This window comes from Nomascus leucogenys, chromosome 8, assembly GCF_006542625.1.
Source record: "Nomascus leucogenys isolate Asia chromosome 8, Asia_NLE_v1, whole genome shotgun sequence".
Classification (NCBI taxonomy): Eukaryota; Metazoa; Chordata; class Mammalia; order Primates; family Hylobatidae; genus Nomascus; species Nomascus leucogenys.
The window spans coordinates 68,537,593-68,553,290 of NC_044388.1; the positions used below are offsets into that span (position 1 = coordinate 68,537,593).

At 40.0% G+C, this 15,698-nt stretch overlaps 1 protein-coding gene across 1 annotated transcript in view; it reads right to left on the minus strand.

Moving 5' to 3' along the window:
* MBOAT1 (membrane bound O-acyltransferase domain containing 1) overlaps positions 1-15,698 on the minus strand; it is a 114,182-nt gene that overhangs the window by 22,518 nt on the left and 75,966 nt on the right. Inside the window, exons 5-8 of the mRNA XM_003263553.3 lie at positions 9,818-9,873; positions 7,368-7,422; positions 5,184-5,367; positions 3,078-3,270 (exon numbers count right to left, since the gene is read on the minus strand). Coding sequence (XP_003263601.2) covers positions 3,078-3,270; positions 5,184-5,367; positions 7,368-7,422; positions 9,818-9,873 — 488 coding nt within the window. The remainder of the gene's footprint in view (positions 1-3,077; positions 3,271-5,183; positions 5,368-7,367; positions 7,423-9,817; positions 9,874-15,698) is intronic.

Here is a 15,698-nt window from a genome sequence, read left to right on the forward strand (position 1 = left end):
AGCAGCATGATTTATAGTCCTTTGGGTATATACCCAGTAATGGGATGGCTGGGTCAAATGGTATTTCTAGTTCTAGATCCCTGAGGAATCGCCACACTGACTTCCACAATGGTTGAACTAGTTTACAGTCCCACCAACAGTGTAAAAGTGTTCCTATTTCTCCACATCCTCTCCAGCACCTGTTGTTTCCTGATTTTTTAATGATGGCCATTCTAACTGGTGTGAGATGGTATCTCACTGTGGTTTTGATTTGCATTTCTCTGATGGCCAGTGATGATGAGCATTTCTTCATGTGTTTTCTGGCTGCATAAATGTCTTCTTTTGAGAAGTGTCTGTTCATGTCCTCTGCCCACTTTTTGATGGGGTTGTTTGTTTTTTTCTTGTAAATTTGTTTGAGTTCATTGTAGATTCTGAATATTAGCCCTTTGTCAGATGAGTAGGTTGCAAAAATTTTCTCCCATTCTGTAGGTTGCCTGTTCATTCTGATGATAGTTTCTTTTGCTGTGCAGAAGCTCTTTAGTTTAATGAGATCCCATTTGTCGATTTTGGCTTTTGTTGCCATTGCTTTTGGTGTTTTAGACATGAAGTCCTTGCCCACGCCTATGTCCTGAATGGTATTGCCTAGGTTTTCTTGTAGGATTTTAATGGTTTTAGGTCTAACATATAAGTCTTTAATCCATCTTGAATTAATTTTTGTATAAGGTGTAAGGAAGGGATCCAGTTGCAGCTTTCTACATATGGCTAGCCAGTTTTCCCAGCACCATTTATTAAATAGGGAATCCTTTCCCCATTTCTGGTTTTTGTCAGGTTTGTCAAAGATCAGATAGTTGTAGATATGCGGCATCATTTCTGAGGGCTCTGTTCTGTTCCATTGATCTATATCTCTGTTGTGGTACCAGTACCATGCTGTTTTGGTTACTGTAGCCTTGTAGTATAGTTTGAAGTCAGGTAGCGTGATGCCTCCAGCTTTGTTCTTTTGGCTTAGGATTGACTTGGCGATGCGGGCTCTTTTTTGGTTCCATATGAACTTTAAAGTAGTTTTTTCCAATTCTGTGAAGAAAGTCATTGGTAGCTTGATGGGGATGGCATTGAATCTATAAATTACCTTGGGCAGTATGGCCATTTTCACGATATTGATTCTTCCAACCCATGAGCAGGAATGTTCTTCCATTTGTTTGTATCCTCTTTTATTTCATTGAGCAGTGGTTTGTAGTTCTCCTTGAAGAGGTCCTTCACATCCCTTGTAAGTTGGATTCCTAGGTATTTTATCCTCTTTGAAGCAATTGTGAATGGGAGTTCACTCATGATTTGGCTCTCTGTTTGTCTGTTATTGGTGTACAAGAATGCTTGTGATTTTTGTACATTGATTTTGTATCCTGAGACTTTGCTGAAGTTGCTAATCAGCTTAAGGAGATTTTGGGCTGAGACAATGGGATTTTCTAGATATACAATCATGTCATCTGCAAACAGGGACAGTTTGACTTCCTCTTTTCCTAATTGAATACCCTTTATTTCCTTCTCCTGCCTGATTGCCCTGGCCAGAACTTCCAGCACTATGTTGAATAGGAGCGGTGAGAGAGGGCATCCCTGTCTTGTGCCAGTTTTCAGAGGGAATGCTTCCAGTTTTTGCCCATTCAGTATGATATTGGCTGTGGGTTTGTCGTATATAGCTCTTATTATTTTGAGATACGTCCCATCAATACCTAATTTATTGAGAGTTTTTAGCATGAAGGGTTGTTGAATTTTGTCAAAGGCCTTTTCTGCATCTATTGAGATAATCATGTGGTTTTTGTCTTTGGTTCTGTTTATATGCTGGATTTTTTTTTTTAAAGTAATTTGGTACCTGCAAACTTTAATTGGAACTTAAAACTTGAAGGATGAACTGAGAGAGAAGAGGAACTCAAGTAATTAAGTGCTATTCCCTCATTTGTGAGATGTGGGCTGAACCCTCAGAAACCAAGTTTAATAATCTATTTTATTTAATAAGCCAAGTCACTGCTCACTGACATCAAGTGCAGGTCACTTGCAGCTAAGACGCCCAACTCCCATCCCTGAAAGGATTCCAGTGTAACACAGACAGGGCTTCCATGCTTTATCAACACCCTTTCCCAGTCTCTAAGTACACAGATGGGTTTATAGCTCATGTTAGTAAAGCTTTATGCAACTGCAGTCTAAAATTGTTTGAAAGGAAAGAGGTAAAAGCTTAAAATGGACCAAGTTATCCCACAGGAAAAAAAAAAAGGTGCGATAAAACCAAACGAAGTTGAACTTTCTACCTTAAAAAAAAAAATCACTTGAAGTCAGCTTCTTTCTAAGACATAAAAACCTAACAACACTTCCTTAAAGAAGTGTAACCTAAATTACCATGTGTGTTGATCAAATTAATTCAAGGTGCATCCTATATTACATAAAACACAGAAAAATTACAAGAAAGCCAGATCAAAGCTGGGCGCGGTGACTCACGCCTGTAATCCCAGCACTTTGGGAGGCCAAGGTGGGCGGATCACGAGGTCAGGAGATCGAGACCATCCTGGCTAACACCGTGAAACCCCGTCTCCACTAAAAATACAAAAAAATTAGCTGGGTGTGGTGGCAGACGCCTGTAGTCCCAGCTACTGGGAGGCTGAGGCAGGAGAATGGCATTAACCCAGGAAGTGGAGCTTGCAGTGAGCCAAGATTGTGCCACTGCACTCCAGCCTGGGTGACAGAGTGAGACTCCATGTCAAAAATAAAAAGAGAGAAAGCCAGATTATTCCAGAATTTTGCCTCAACATTCCACTGCTTTACATGGCCAACTTTGATTGGTAGAAGGAGAAGCTTCCAAGTTTTGACATCTGTTAATAACATTGGGTTTAAACAACAGCCGGGATGTTTTTCTCCTTATCATGGAGAACTGAGTTTATGGAGGGTGGGAGAGAGGAGTGCTATGTTGGAATGTTAAAACTGACCCTGGCTCAACTGCCTCTCATTACGTGTTGAGCTTCTTTGATAAACTGATCCAAAACGTCATTCTGGCTAAGCCATTCAAGCAGTAGCATTTTTCCCTCATTCATTTACAGCTACTCCATCAAACTTACCTAATGTCCATGCAAAGTAATACTTGGGCTTTGAGGCTTGCATGACAACATATAAGTAGCAGAGTCGAGCCGGAAAGCTTGCTTTATAGACAAACCAGTCATCCACAAGGCAGGTGACAGGAAAGGTCTTCGTGAGCGTCAAAAACAAAAGGAGAGACACCAAGGTGATGCCCAACTTGTGTATCACAGCTCCCTGAAAATGGGGAAAAATCAGTGTCACTGTGCAGAAGGCTCAGGTATGAAGAAAACAGCTTTGGCATGGACCTGTTAATGACAACACTGCTCCAACAGCTGCCTGGCATTATTCCCCAGAAGGTGTGACAACAGGCATTCTTTCTCATGAGACAAATCTGACAATGGAGATTAGGTGCTATATTTAGATACAGAACATGCCTCTGACACTTGGGGGTTGAATGTATCTAGACTGGAAGAAAACTTCCATCAGCATATTCAACGAACAAAATGTAAGTACTTACATTATCCAAAACACAAGAGAAACAGATAACAGGGTGGCAAGTTTCCATCAAGAAAAACAAAAAACATTTGCACATTTGCCTCCTATTCCTGTGGCCAGCAGAGCCCAGGAAATGGGCTTGAATCACCAGTAGGGAAGACAGAGGCTCAGGTACAAAGGATTCTGAGCAAGTGATTGAATACCTGGGCCAGCCAGGACATGGGCAGGTAATGGGGAGCTCTAGAAAGCCTTCCAGGATGTTTAGATGTAGTCTACTCTGGGGTTAATTATGTGCTGACTTTTCAAATTCCTCTGGACAGAGTGATTTTGCCCAGCTTCCCTGACATTTCAGGGAATGTCCTTCAACATTCAACAGAACTCTAGTCTCTGACTTCACACAAAAAAAAGACTTTTATTGGTAATATGGGCATAGCAATAGCACTTCTCTCAGAGGGCACCTTGGGGTTTAAGTGAATGAGCATTTGCAAAGTCCTGTGAACAGTGCCTGGATCCCAGTTAAGTGCTTAGCACGCTCAGCCACAATTACAGCTATACCACTGATAGGCACCAGCTCATGGATCCCAGCCCTTTCCCAGCTGTATGTCTTGAACTAAAACGCAACCGCACCACTTCACCTTATCTGTGCACAAAAATGCAAGCGTTTCCTTGGAGAGTGGCAGAAAGACTCTCTGATGACATTATCTTATAAATAAAAGCAAGAGAAGTGTGAAAACACTAAGGTGACAGATACTGCCTAGAAACGTGGTCACTTTGGTGTCTCTCACAGCCATGGTGACTTCACTCCTAGATTGTTTTGGTAAAGCAGATGAACTTGAGATACTTCACCAACCATAAAGTGCTGAGAACTGAACTATGTCAAAATATCTAAAAACTCATACCTAATTAATAAATCCCTTAAGTTTTCAAATACTTAACTCATATTCTTTGCCAAGGCGTTAGCACTTTCAAAATATTTAACTTGAATTATCCTCATTTCCTTCCTTTTCCAATTTTCACCACTCCTTTCATTAATTACAAATGTCCCTTAAATATAGGATATTTGATCTGAATAAATTTAGCGTATTTGTAAAGTTCAATGAGTTATCCTAATATTGACTAATTAGAGATTGATAAAATTCAGGCTAAATTTTAAAATACTATTTCAAAAAGTCATCTTAAATTCTCTCAAGGTCAACATAAGCAAGCTTTGGGCATGCCAAGGTAAAACTGGTTTCCCTTGCAATAAGTGGGCTCTACAAGAAAAACACAGTAATTCCAGTTCTGTGGTCCCCCCACCACCTTCTATGACATATTATCTTTTGCCTATACTTGAATTTCAACTCATAAAGGCAAAACACCCATAGTATTCAAACATGTTAACTCCACAGTGCTGGGCACCTTGTATGCACTAAATATTGACTGATGAACTGATTGCTTTCATTTTCTTAGCCAATGAGCTTCTCAGTAAAATAAACACCCATTGCTGCAAAATAGAACTGCTGCAAATAAGTAATTATACTGGTATTTTAAATAAATGAGAAAAGTTATTGGCCAAGCTTTCTGGTAAACTGTTTGACTTCTTAATTAGAACCATTATTAGAGAGAGTCAACCCTCGCAGGAAAACCCTATTCTCTAGACACTAAAAACTTACTGTGGGAGAAGGTTCTGGCAAGCTGTGGAAACCTTTTTGCTTCCAGTTCACCTCCAGCAACTTCATGTGTATATGCTTCCCCTCAATGAAGGCTACATAGTCCTTGAAATTGTTACAAGGACCAGCTATGACACTCATGAAATTGAGAAGGTAACTTAAGTATTCCAAAAAAGAGGGTTTCACTCTGTGAAAATAAAGTAAATAAATTGAAAAGTCTTCAGTCTTTGCTTTTTCTTCAGAATCTGTAAATAAGCAAACACAAATGTTATCTCTGTAGATTCGATACATGACATAACCTTTCCTTGTTTTGTTTTTATAAAGTCAGCCGAGGAGAAATCTTGCGGAAAGGAAAGGTTAAAGAAGCAGGTGGCTCACAGCAGGCGCAGAGCTCCATGCTGCCCTCTGCTGGCCAGACACAGCTGTAGGCACTCAGAGCTGGGCGAGGGCAAGTGCAACTCAGGCTGGGAAATGTCCTTATCTCATCAACCTTCCCTGTCTACAGGACAAAACGAAGGTAATAAACATAAAGCAGGGCGGAACCTGACCTAATGTTAGCGGATCGAGATGCTTCCAAATGGGAAAACTCCCTCCCGATTGCCAACATAAATACAAAACAAATGATGGGTGGAACCAGTTTCCACTGAAAGAGGCCACGCAGAAGAGCCGCAGTAGCAGCCTGTTGTCTGCTTTGGCAACCAGACCTGAGTTTCTGAGTAACAGACCAGGGTAGTGGAGGGGAAAAAGTCTGTAGAGAACTGTTCTGTGTGGTGCTTTAATGGCATTTTGGAAGGCCTGTTCCAGCAAGATAGAATAAAGACTCCCTGAAATGTCATTGCTAACCAGTCGCTGGAATTATCCCCTATAGCACGGCTCCCCAACCCCTGGGGCTCAGACTGGTATTGGTCTGTGGCCTGTTAGGAACTGGGCCAACAGCAGCAAGTGAGCGGCATGTGAGCAAACAAAGCTTCATCTGTATTTACAGCCTCTCCCCATCACTCACATTACCGCGTGAGCTCCGCCTAATGTCGGATCTGCAGCGGCATTAGATCCTCATAGGAGTGCAAACCCTATGGTGAACCATGCATGCCAGGGATGTAGGCTGCACACTCCTTGTAAGAATCTAATGACTGATGATCTGTCACTGTCCCCCCTCACCCCCAGATGGGACCACCTAGTTGCAGGAAAACAAGCTCAGGGCTCTCGCGGATTCCACATTATGGTGAGTTGTATAATTATTTCATTATATGTTACAATGTAATAACAATATAAAGTACACAATAAAATGTAAGGCCCTTCTGAAACCATCCCCCCCACCACCACCCGCAACCCTGGGTCAGTGGAAAAACTGTCTTCAACTAAACTGGTCCCAAACAGGTTGGAGACTACTGCCCCACAGCATTTATACCTCCACTGTCCTTTGGAAAGGGCTGATTCATTAGAATCTTTCAATAGTGCTCCACTGCTTCCAAGTCCTAATTCTTTAATGCAAGAATGAAGAAGTCAATCTCCCCTACCACCTGGAACCTTCCTCAGTTATGCCAGTTGTCCCTGCTTCTGTCTAGCAGGAACCCCCCGCCCCTCCACCATGGCTGCACCCGATGTGCTACCCCACATGCCATCTTTACTCTCAGATCAAAGTTATTCCCCTCCCACTTCATCTCCAACACTCCCCCTTCCTACTTCACATCAACACTGGCAAAGCCACCTGTAGCCCTCCTCCTGTATTTAACTCAGCTGTACTCACCTCTCCTGCCCTACTTCCTATCTTTTTTCAGAGTGGCATTTAATCACACTGACATTGATCATTCACTATTCTTTAGGACCCCCAAGACACATGCCCAGTAAGAATACTTCCGGAGTAAACATAACAACCCCAGGGAAGGACAGCCTTGCAGAGGTACAGTTCTATTTGTTCTTTGACCTAACGATTCTACTTCTGAGACTCTATCCTACAGTTCTACCCTAACACATTTCAAAATGACCTAGTACAAGGTTATTCATCACTTAATCACTCGTAAAAACCAAAGACTGGTAACAATGCACATGTTCATCAATAGCAGATTCATAAAATAAACGATATTATATCCATAGAACAGAATTAATGTGCAGATATTTTTAAATGAGGAAAATCTCTAGATACTGATACACAAAGGGCATGTTAATATATTGTTACACTTCACTTACTTGATAGCAAGTCGATGTTGTTCAGCAGAAAGGTCTTCAGCTCTTCGACCTAATCCTATGAAAAAGAAGAGTTTAGAAATAAGATGTTTGAAGTGAATTAGATGACAAATTATAAAAGGGTCTTATCAAAGTCATTTGAACAAGGTAATCTGTTTGCTTCGTAAATCATAAAGAGTTCCTGTTTTTTGTTTTTTTTAATGCCCTGGACCAAAAGAGCTACCCATAAGTACATGTGTGAGAAGCAAAGTCTCTGCAGGTTCACATGGAGAGGGAAGGATTCAAAGGTTTCTCCTACTAAACTGCACAGTATGACATGGATACCAGAGAACCCTCCCCATCTGGTGCATCTGGGAGTTCCTTGCCACTTTGTATATGTCTTCCCTGATACATCAGAGAGAGCATCTTGCCTTTCACAGGCTGCCACAGCTTAAATACCTCCCTGGTTGCACTAGCTGCAGACACCTACTACAAGCTGAGAGCCTGGTTGTGGGACATAATGGAAAAACAAACAGGAGACTTTCCTCTTCCAAAAAAATAAAAAATAAAAAATAAATGGGGGAAATGTAATCTTGATTGTGGGAAAATTACAAAGAAATTATCACAGTTTTCTTCTTTTTATCATTCGTCCGTATCAGAAAAACTCCCAACCAAGTCACATCCATGCTTTCTGTGAAATGTACACACTAACTTAGAGTCAAAGAAGCTGAAGTATTATCTTAAAAGCAATATGTCAACTCCAAAACTGTATATTCAGCTAAGGCTGAGTAGGGTGATCAACCATGAAGGCAGTTCAACATCATGCCTAAGAGGAGGCAGAATATTTCTGGAATTTACTCGTTCCTCCCACACGCCAGGAAAAAAAAGAAAAAGGCAAGTAAACGTTTTGCTGCATTTAAGGGATGTTCCAGGAAATATGGTAAACTGAGAATGCTTTAAAAAGTAAATTTAGGCAACGAGGCTGCTTAAAAAGAAGAAAGAAGCAGTGTTTTTAAAAACTCATTTTATAAGATCTCATCAAATAGTAATCTCTGGCAATCCTAGAAATTAAACTGATTTTAACTATTGATTTCAGTTGCTAATGTCTATAACTACTACCAAGGGGACTTTCCAGCTACAAATAGAGTGACTAACTCACCGTGCTTTGCTCAGGACTCTCTGATTTTGGCACTGAAAGTCACATCTTGGGAAACCTTTTAGTACTGGGCAAACCAGGACGGTTGTTTACCCTAGAAAGACTCCATCCTTGGTATAAAACTACCCGGTTCTCAACAGAATGACTAAATCACCAAGTATGAACTAGGGATACACTGGGTCAAATGAAATTAAATCAGTTCACAAGCTTTAAGGAAAAATAAGGAAGCTAGCTGTCAGAGATAAATTTCAACCTGTCAACATTTAAAAAAAAGTCAATAGTCAAAAAGTGCTTGTTAGAGCAGTACAAATCCACAGAATATATTTTTACTAATTGCACCTGGCCTCTCTAAAGCCCATATTGAAATCTTCCGCCCAGCTGAAATAATCTTCCTCCTTTTCTTGGAACCCAGTTTGGACAATGTAAATCACACCTTCTGGCCATTTTTAGGCAGTGCCTGAGTGAAGAAAATGTTCAGTTTTATAGAAACAGAAGATTCTTCCTTTTCCCAGCTTTTTTTTTGTTGTTGTTGTTGTTGTTATTGTGATGGAGTCTCGCTCTGTCACCCAGGCTGGAGTGCAGTGGCGCGATCTCAGCTCACTGCAACCTCTGCCTCCAAGGTTCAAGCGATTCTCCTGCCTCAGCCTAAGTAGTTGGGATTACAGGCATGTGCCACCATGTCTAGCTAATTTTTGTATTTTTAGTACAGACGGGGTTTCATCATGTTGGTCAGGCTGATCTCGAACTACTGACCTTGTGATCCGCCCACCTTGGCCTCCCAAAGTGCTGGGATTACAGGCGTGAGCCACTGTGCCTGGCCCTTTTCTCAGCTTTTTATAGGGAATTATCATTAGATAATTTTCCAAGCACAAAAGAACAACAAAAAAACAAAAACAAAAAAACCAACCTAGCATTCAAAAATGATTAACCAGCCAATACTATTTAATCTTTCATTAGCTTCTGAGCTTCTCAGAGATTAAACCAAAGCAAAAAGGATGTCATTTCAACAGATTTGAAAACAAAGGTCAGAGAGTGTCACAAATTAACTTAAATTTAAAACATTGTAAGGATAAACAGAAAACACAGAGTTCTCGGTACAAATACATCAGCAAATTTAGACTGCCGATTCCACAGGAAAATGGTGAATCACGCCTGGAAAAGTGAAAGGCTATGATTGACGAGGCCTGGAAATTTTGAACAAGATAAAGCAAGATCTGCCAGCATTTGTCCAAACTTTGGACTGTGTACATAGTATAAAAAGAAGAGCTCTGCATGTCAGGCTCACTCTGAGAACCAAAAGGAAGGTTGCTATTCTCACCATCATGAACTTGGAATGCCAAGGTTGTGATCTTTTGAGTGACAATCATCAGAGGCCTGGAAGGAAGATAGAAAATAATCAAGATTGGCAAGAAGGCCATTGATGTGGTCTGGCTGTGCCCCCACCCAAATCTCATCTTGAATTGTAGTTCCCATAATCCCCACATGTTGTGGAAGGGACCCAGTGGGAAGTAATTGAATCATGAGGGCAGTTACCTCATGCTGTACTCATGATAGTGAGTGAGTTCTCACAAGACCTGATGGTTTTATAAGGGGCTTCCCCCTCTCCCTTCACTCTGCAGTTCTCCTTGCTGCTGCCATGTGAAGAAAGCCATGTTTGCTTCTCCTTCTGCCGTGATTGTAAGTTTCCTGAGGCCTCCCCAGCCATGAGGAACTGTGATTCAATTAAACCTCTTTCCTTTATAAATTACCCAGTCTTGGGCATGTCTTTGTTAGCAGTGTGAGAACAGACTAATACAGCCGTTGGAAAGAAACTTTTATTCTATTTCTCCGGATGGTGGTTTTTTCATGTCGAAGCTTATTAAACAAAATACAAAAATAATGAATTTGAAATAAACCATTTTTATTTCCCTTTGAAATCACTTTACATAGGTAGATATAACAACACTGAATAACAAGATCACATTAGACACTCTTGTGCCATTACTTGGTGTGGCTACTGGACCAGCACCATCAGCATGCCCAGGATCTAGTTGGAAATGCAGACTCCATTCCAGACCTAGAAAATGAGAATCTGCATTTTTTTTTCACTCTGTTGCCCAGGGTGGAGTGCAGTGGCATAAACATGGCTCACTGTGGCCTCGACCTCCTAGGCTCAAGCAATCCTCCCACCTCAGCCTCCCAAGTAGTTGGGATTACAGGTATGTACCATCGTGCCTGGCTAATTTTTGTATTTTTTGTAGAGACTGGGTCTTACTGTGTTGCCCAGGCTGGTCTCGAACACGAGCTCAAGTGATCCTCCCACATGAGCCTCCAAAAGTGCTGGGATTACAGGTGTGAGCAACCATGCCCACCTAAGAATCTGCATTTTAACAAGATTGCCAGGGAATTCACTCATTAAAATGTGAGAAGAGCTGGTTTGGGAGATACCTAATCCAGTGCCCTGATTCCACCTGGATAGACAGATACACGGGCTCCTTCATCTAAAAATGCTCTACTATGCTTTGTTCTATAAAAGGCAATTCTTCCATACACACAAAGTAGAAGATACATTTGTAAAATGCAGCTGCCTGTAAATAAACCATTTATTGGCCAACAATAATACCAACTTTAATTTGGAAAAGGCCATCAAATAAAAACTTGCCTCAGAAGTGGCACCAGCGTCAACAAGGCTGCCAAGGTATCTTAATGAGGGGAAGAAGAGTCTTTTTAACAAATGGTATTGGGACAATGAGATGTACACATGAAAGAACAGAAAAATCAATTCAAAATGGATCAAAGACCTAGATCTAAGAGCTAAAACAAGATAACCCTTAGAAGAAAACTTAAGTGTAAATCTTTGTGACCTCAGGTTAGGCAGTGGTTTCCAAAAGCACAAACAATAAAAGAAAAAACAGATTAAATGAATATCATTAGAATTTAAATGTTTGTGCTTCGAAGGACACACACCACCCAAGAAAGTGAAAAGATGTTTCAAGGAATGCAAGAAAATATTTGCAAACCATGTATCTGACAAGGGACTTTACTAGACTATATAAAAACACTCTTACAACTCAATAATACAAACCACTTTTAGGCCACATCCGACGTTGTCAATGACACTCATCCACTTCTCTATAAGTCTATTTTCTTGTCTCATTCTTCTCATCCTAATTCCCATTTTCCACCTCTTGAAAATAATGAGGATATATTTTAAACTATAAATATATGTAAATAAGATAAACTCTTTTAAAGAAAGTATCAACAAATACCCTTTGAAATCTTAACCACAATTACCCAAATTTATATCTTATTTGCAATATCTTTATATCTTAAAGCCCAATGGCCAGTGTTCATTATTTGAAACAAGATTGCTAATGTTGTACATGAGGCTGAGAGAGGGAAAGAGAACTTGGCTGTGAAAGAAGAGAAGGAAGGTCATCTGCTCCACCAGATCTGGTGAGGCAAGTGTAGCAAGATGTACTCACAGATGACACCCATTTACACCATGCTCTTTTATACTGAAAACAAAATTGCTCTTGCAGAAGCATGAGGTTTTGGTCCTAGTAATAAGGGCGACATTAAAGCTTTTTTAGACCAGACTGTAACTAACCCTCCCGACAACAAGACTTCTGACCCACAATACGCAACACATGAAGAGGGCTATTTTTTCTTGAAAGAGATTCACTCTAAGCATCACACTCAAGGTAGTTTCCAAACACGCCCTTCAAAGCACAAGAGTTTTCTTTCCAAAGACTTTTTGTCTTATTTTGCCCTTTCTGAATGACAAAAAAACCCTCTAGGAACCAGCCTTCCTTATACAAAGCCCAGTGTGCCAACCATGCTATTTGCAAACCAAGTAAGTTCCTATGTTCAATTGATAAAGAGGTAAGACGTGTCATGGTATTAGCCTACCTTTCTGTCTCTGTAGAAAGAGAACATTTGTTTTCCTCTATCTTGGGTTAGACCTAATGTATTCCATGATTGCGTGGCACACGTTAAGCAAAACATTTAGTAGCCTGATATTTACATGTGCTGTGGCCATAGAATGTACCTCTCAGATCTGGTGCTGTGGGAGTGAGCTGGCCCCATTGCTGCGATTTTACCCATGATCACACTGATGCCATGCCTCCCTCGGGCTGCTCCCAGCTATGACTGAGTGCAGTAGGGACACTTAGGCAGGACCCTCCCTACAAACTGTGATCCTCATCTGTCCAAGAATTTTATCTCACTCAAGGACTCTCTACTGAATTTGCCAAAACTGTCTTAGAACTGCACTCCAATCCAAGACCTTTTTTCTTCTCTTCCTTCCCTTTTTCCTTCTCAGGCAAACCTGCATTTCAATCTGTTGGCTTTTCCAGCCTCATCCATTTCCCTCTCCAATTTCCCTAGCAGGCATTTCACCAAACAAATATCTTACACGCCTGTTTCCAACTTGGCATCTGCTTTTCAGAGAACCCAGACAAATGCAATACATAATACTGAATAGCTAGAGCAAAGTCAATAAATACTAATTATTCAATATAAAATCTGTACCATTGGGTCTATGTAAAAGCCATACTGTCATTCCTCAGAAAAGATGTCCTTTTCATAGAAAAAAAATTAGAAGCTATGGGTAAAATGTTGTCACACATCGTCTAGACCATACTTTCAACAATATATTGCTTCCATTTTAAATATCTAAAGAAGTTAATTTAAATATTTAAATTTAACAATCTAAATAAAAAGAAACAACTCACATACTCACATATGACAGTGAGTTTGTAAAACACGATGAACTAGTAACTTGTAAAAAAGCTGATCTAAAAGCAACTAAAAGGAAAAGGAGTTTAGAATCTTCCTACATACTTACTTTTGTGCAGTGCAAGGAAAAGCACCATACTGTCTTTCTCAAAACAAGTTCTCTCTGAACACTTTTTAATTTGATGAATTTATTTAAACTTATGGACAGATCTGATATGAAAATTTACTTTGCCCAAGTTACTAAGACTCGAGAATCAAATCCTTAGAGTTACTAAGATAAAACTTAAGTATCATCTATGTCATACTTCAATCAAATCATAAAACAATCCAGAACACACTTATTGGTTTATGATTGGAATTCATGTTTTTTTTTTTGCAAAAAAATACAAAACTCAGTACAGGAGAACATACTAAAAGCACAGGAAGGACAAAAAAAAGGAGGAGATCCATAAATGGCTCCTTGATGCAGCCCAACAATTTCCTTAGGATTATGAGGCCTCCGAACTTGAGCTTCCCTCAGATTTTTACCTCTCCAACCTTGGATTTAAACACACTTGTCAATCATAGGATCCAAGGAAACCATCAGACCAACCTGGAGTTGGCTAGACTCCAGCATGGATGAAGTAAGGCTATTTTCCTTTTGTCCTATAAATTTTTTTCATTATTAAAAAAAGCAAAAGAAAACTGTTATGTTTCTTCTTGAGTCAAGACTAGACAATGAAATATAATAGAATAGGAAAAATTAAGAGAAAACAGGTAGCTGAAGATACGTTTGAAGTAAAAAGAAAGCTAGAACAATGCCAGCACCCCCCATTATTGCCTTCTGATACAGACTCTAGGCAATTCACCAGATGTGGTACCCATTCATTCATTCATTCCCAACATCAGCTCCTAACCAAAAATAACTTATCTTTAAAACATTAAACAAAATCTTAGATTTGAGCAATATTTCAATAAAACCTACCGATTTTACCTTAATCTTTGGATCTAAAGTGGTAGAGTTCTGATGTCCCAGTAAAGGTAGGATGGGACAATGAGATAACCCAGCCATCGGTTATTGGTGTCGGAAGAGCCAACCAATCACACGTCTGGCTGGCCAGCATCAAGATGAACTGACATTCAAGGCTCTGATATTCTCCCAACAGGTAATTTTAGAACCAAAAGGCTCTACTTCGTATCTTTATTACTTCCTTTGTTTATAATAAAAATCCACTTGTGGTACTTGGACAGTAGAAAAGCAGGAAGTCAGGCAAGCAAGAAGTTTGGCAGGGGAAGCGAATGCAGGCTCAACAAACTTCCACTCAACAGCAGCCTAGACCGCTACTGCCATCTTGCACAACTCCAGTGGGTGCCAAGATACAATGTGACTTGTATAACCTGTAGCTCGGACCTGGTAGCGAGGGACAGAGAAAGCTCAAGTAGCATTTCCTCACCTCTCTATTGCTTCTGCCTCTCCTATACCCTCCCCACACTCCCTGAATGACTGCAGAGGAGGAGGAGGATATTACAGCTTCAGTGGAATGCTCCCAATTCCTATCAATTATGCCAGCATGAAGGGAGAAAATAAGCGACTCCAGAAGTTGCAGCAAAGGAAGTACATAGTTCTACCAGGCTTCCTAGGGATGCAACTAAAGGCAGAGATCACGCCTCTGGACTCATTTCAGTGTTCATTGGTATCTATTCAGAACCATCCAGGGGTGAATTAGAGTAGGAAAGCTTTTACTCTTTTAATTTCTCCAAAAATTTAACTTCTATATTTTGGCACTCAACAACAAAATCACCAATTCTCTATTTGAATATTCTCTATATTTGAATATACTTGGTATAACTTATGTCTGCAGAATTAAATTCCAACTGACTGTGTTAGTTATTGAAAAGCTGGCAGCAGCATGAAAAAGAAACATGAAATAAACAAATCTTGAAATCTCTTTGCAAATATCCTCTTTTTTCCCCTATTATAGAACCCAATTATTTGAATGTATTGGGCTGGTCAAATGGAGTGACCAGGATGTCATAAACCAACAGAGGAAAACATTGTCCACAGAACAACAGGACAAATGATCTCCATCACTAGCAAGAGGTACAGGCAAGTAATATTTCTATTACACCCAATTAAGGCAACAAGGAACACAAATGGCAGTTGTTCCAATTCTGTTAGCTTCAGTGCACCATAACCTTTTAACATGCATACAAATATATTGAAATAAAATTCCAGGATGTTCTCTCATTATTATAGTAACATAAAAGAGTAGAATGAGTATTAAAATCAGCAATACTGTTTTCACACTTTCAATATTTCCTTTCACTCTTTTTCTATACATGTCCACATTAAAAAGAAAAATGCAATCTTGGTCTTGGGACATGTGTTTGTCTTGCGGTTTTTATAGTCTTTGAAAATATCATTTTCAGTGGAGGCATATTAGCACCATAATTTAATCATTCATCTCTTTTAGACCATTTAGGATGTTTCTGGTTTATCA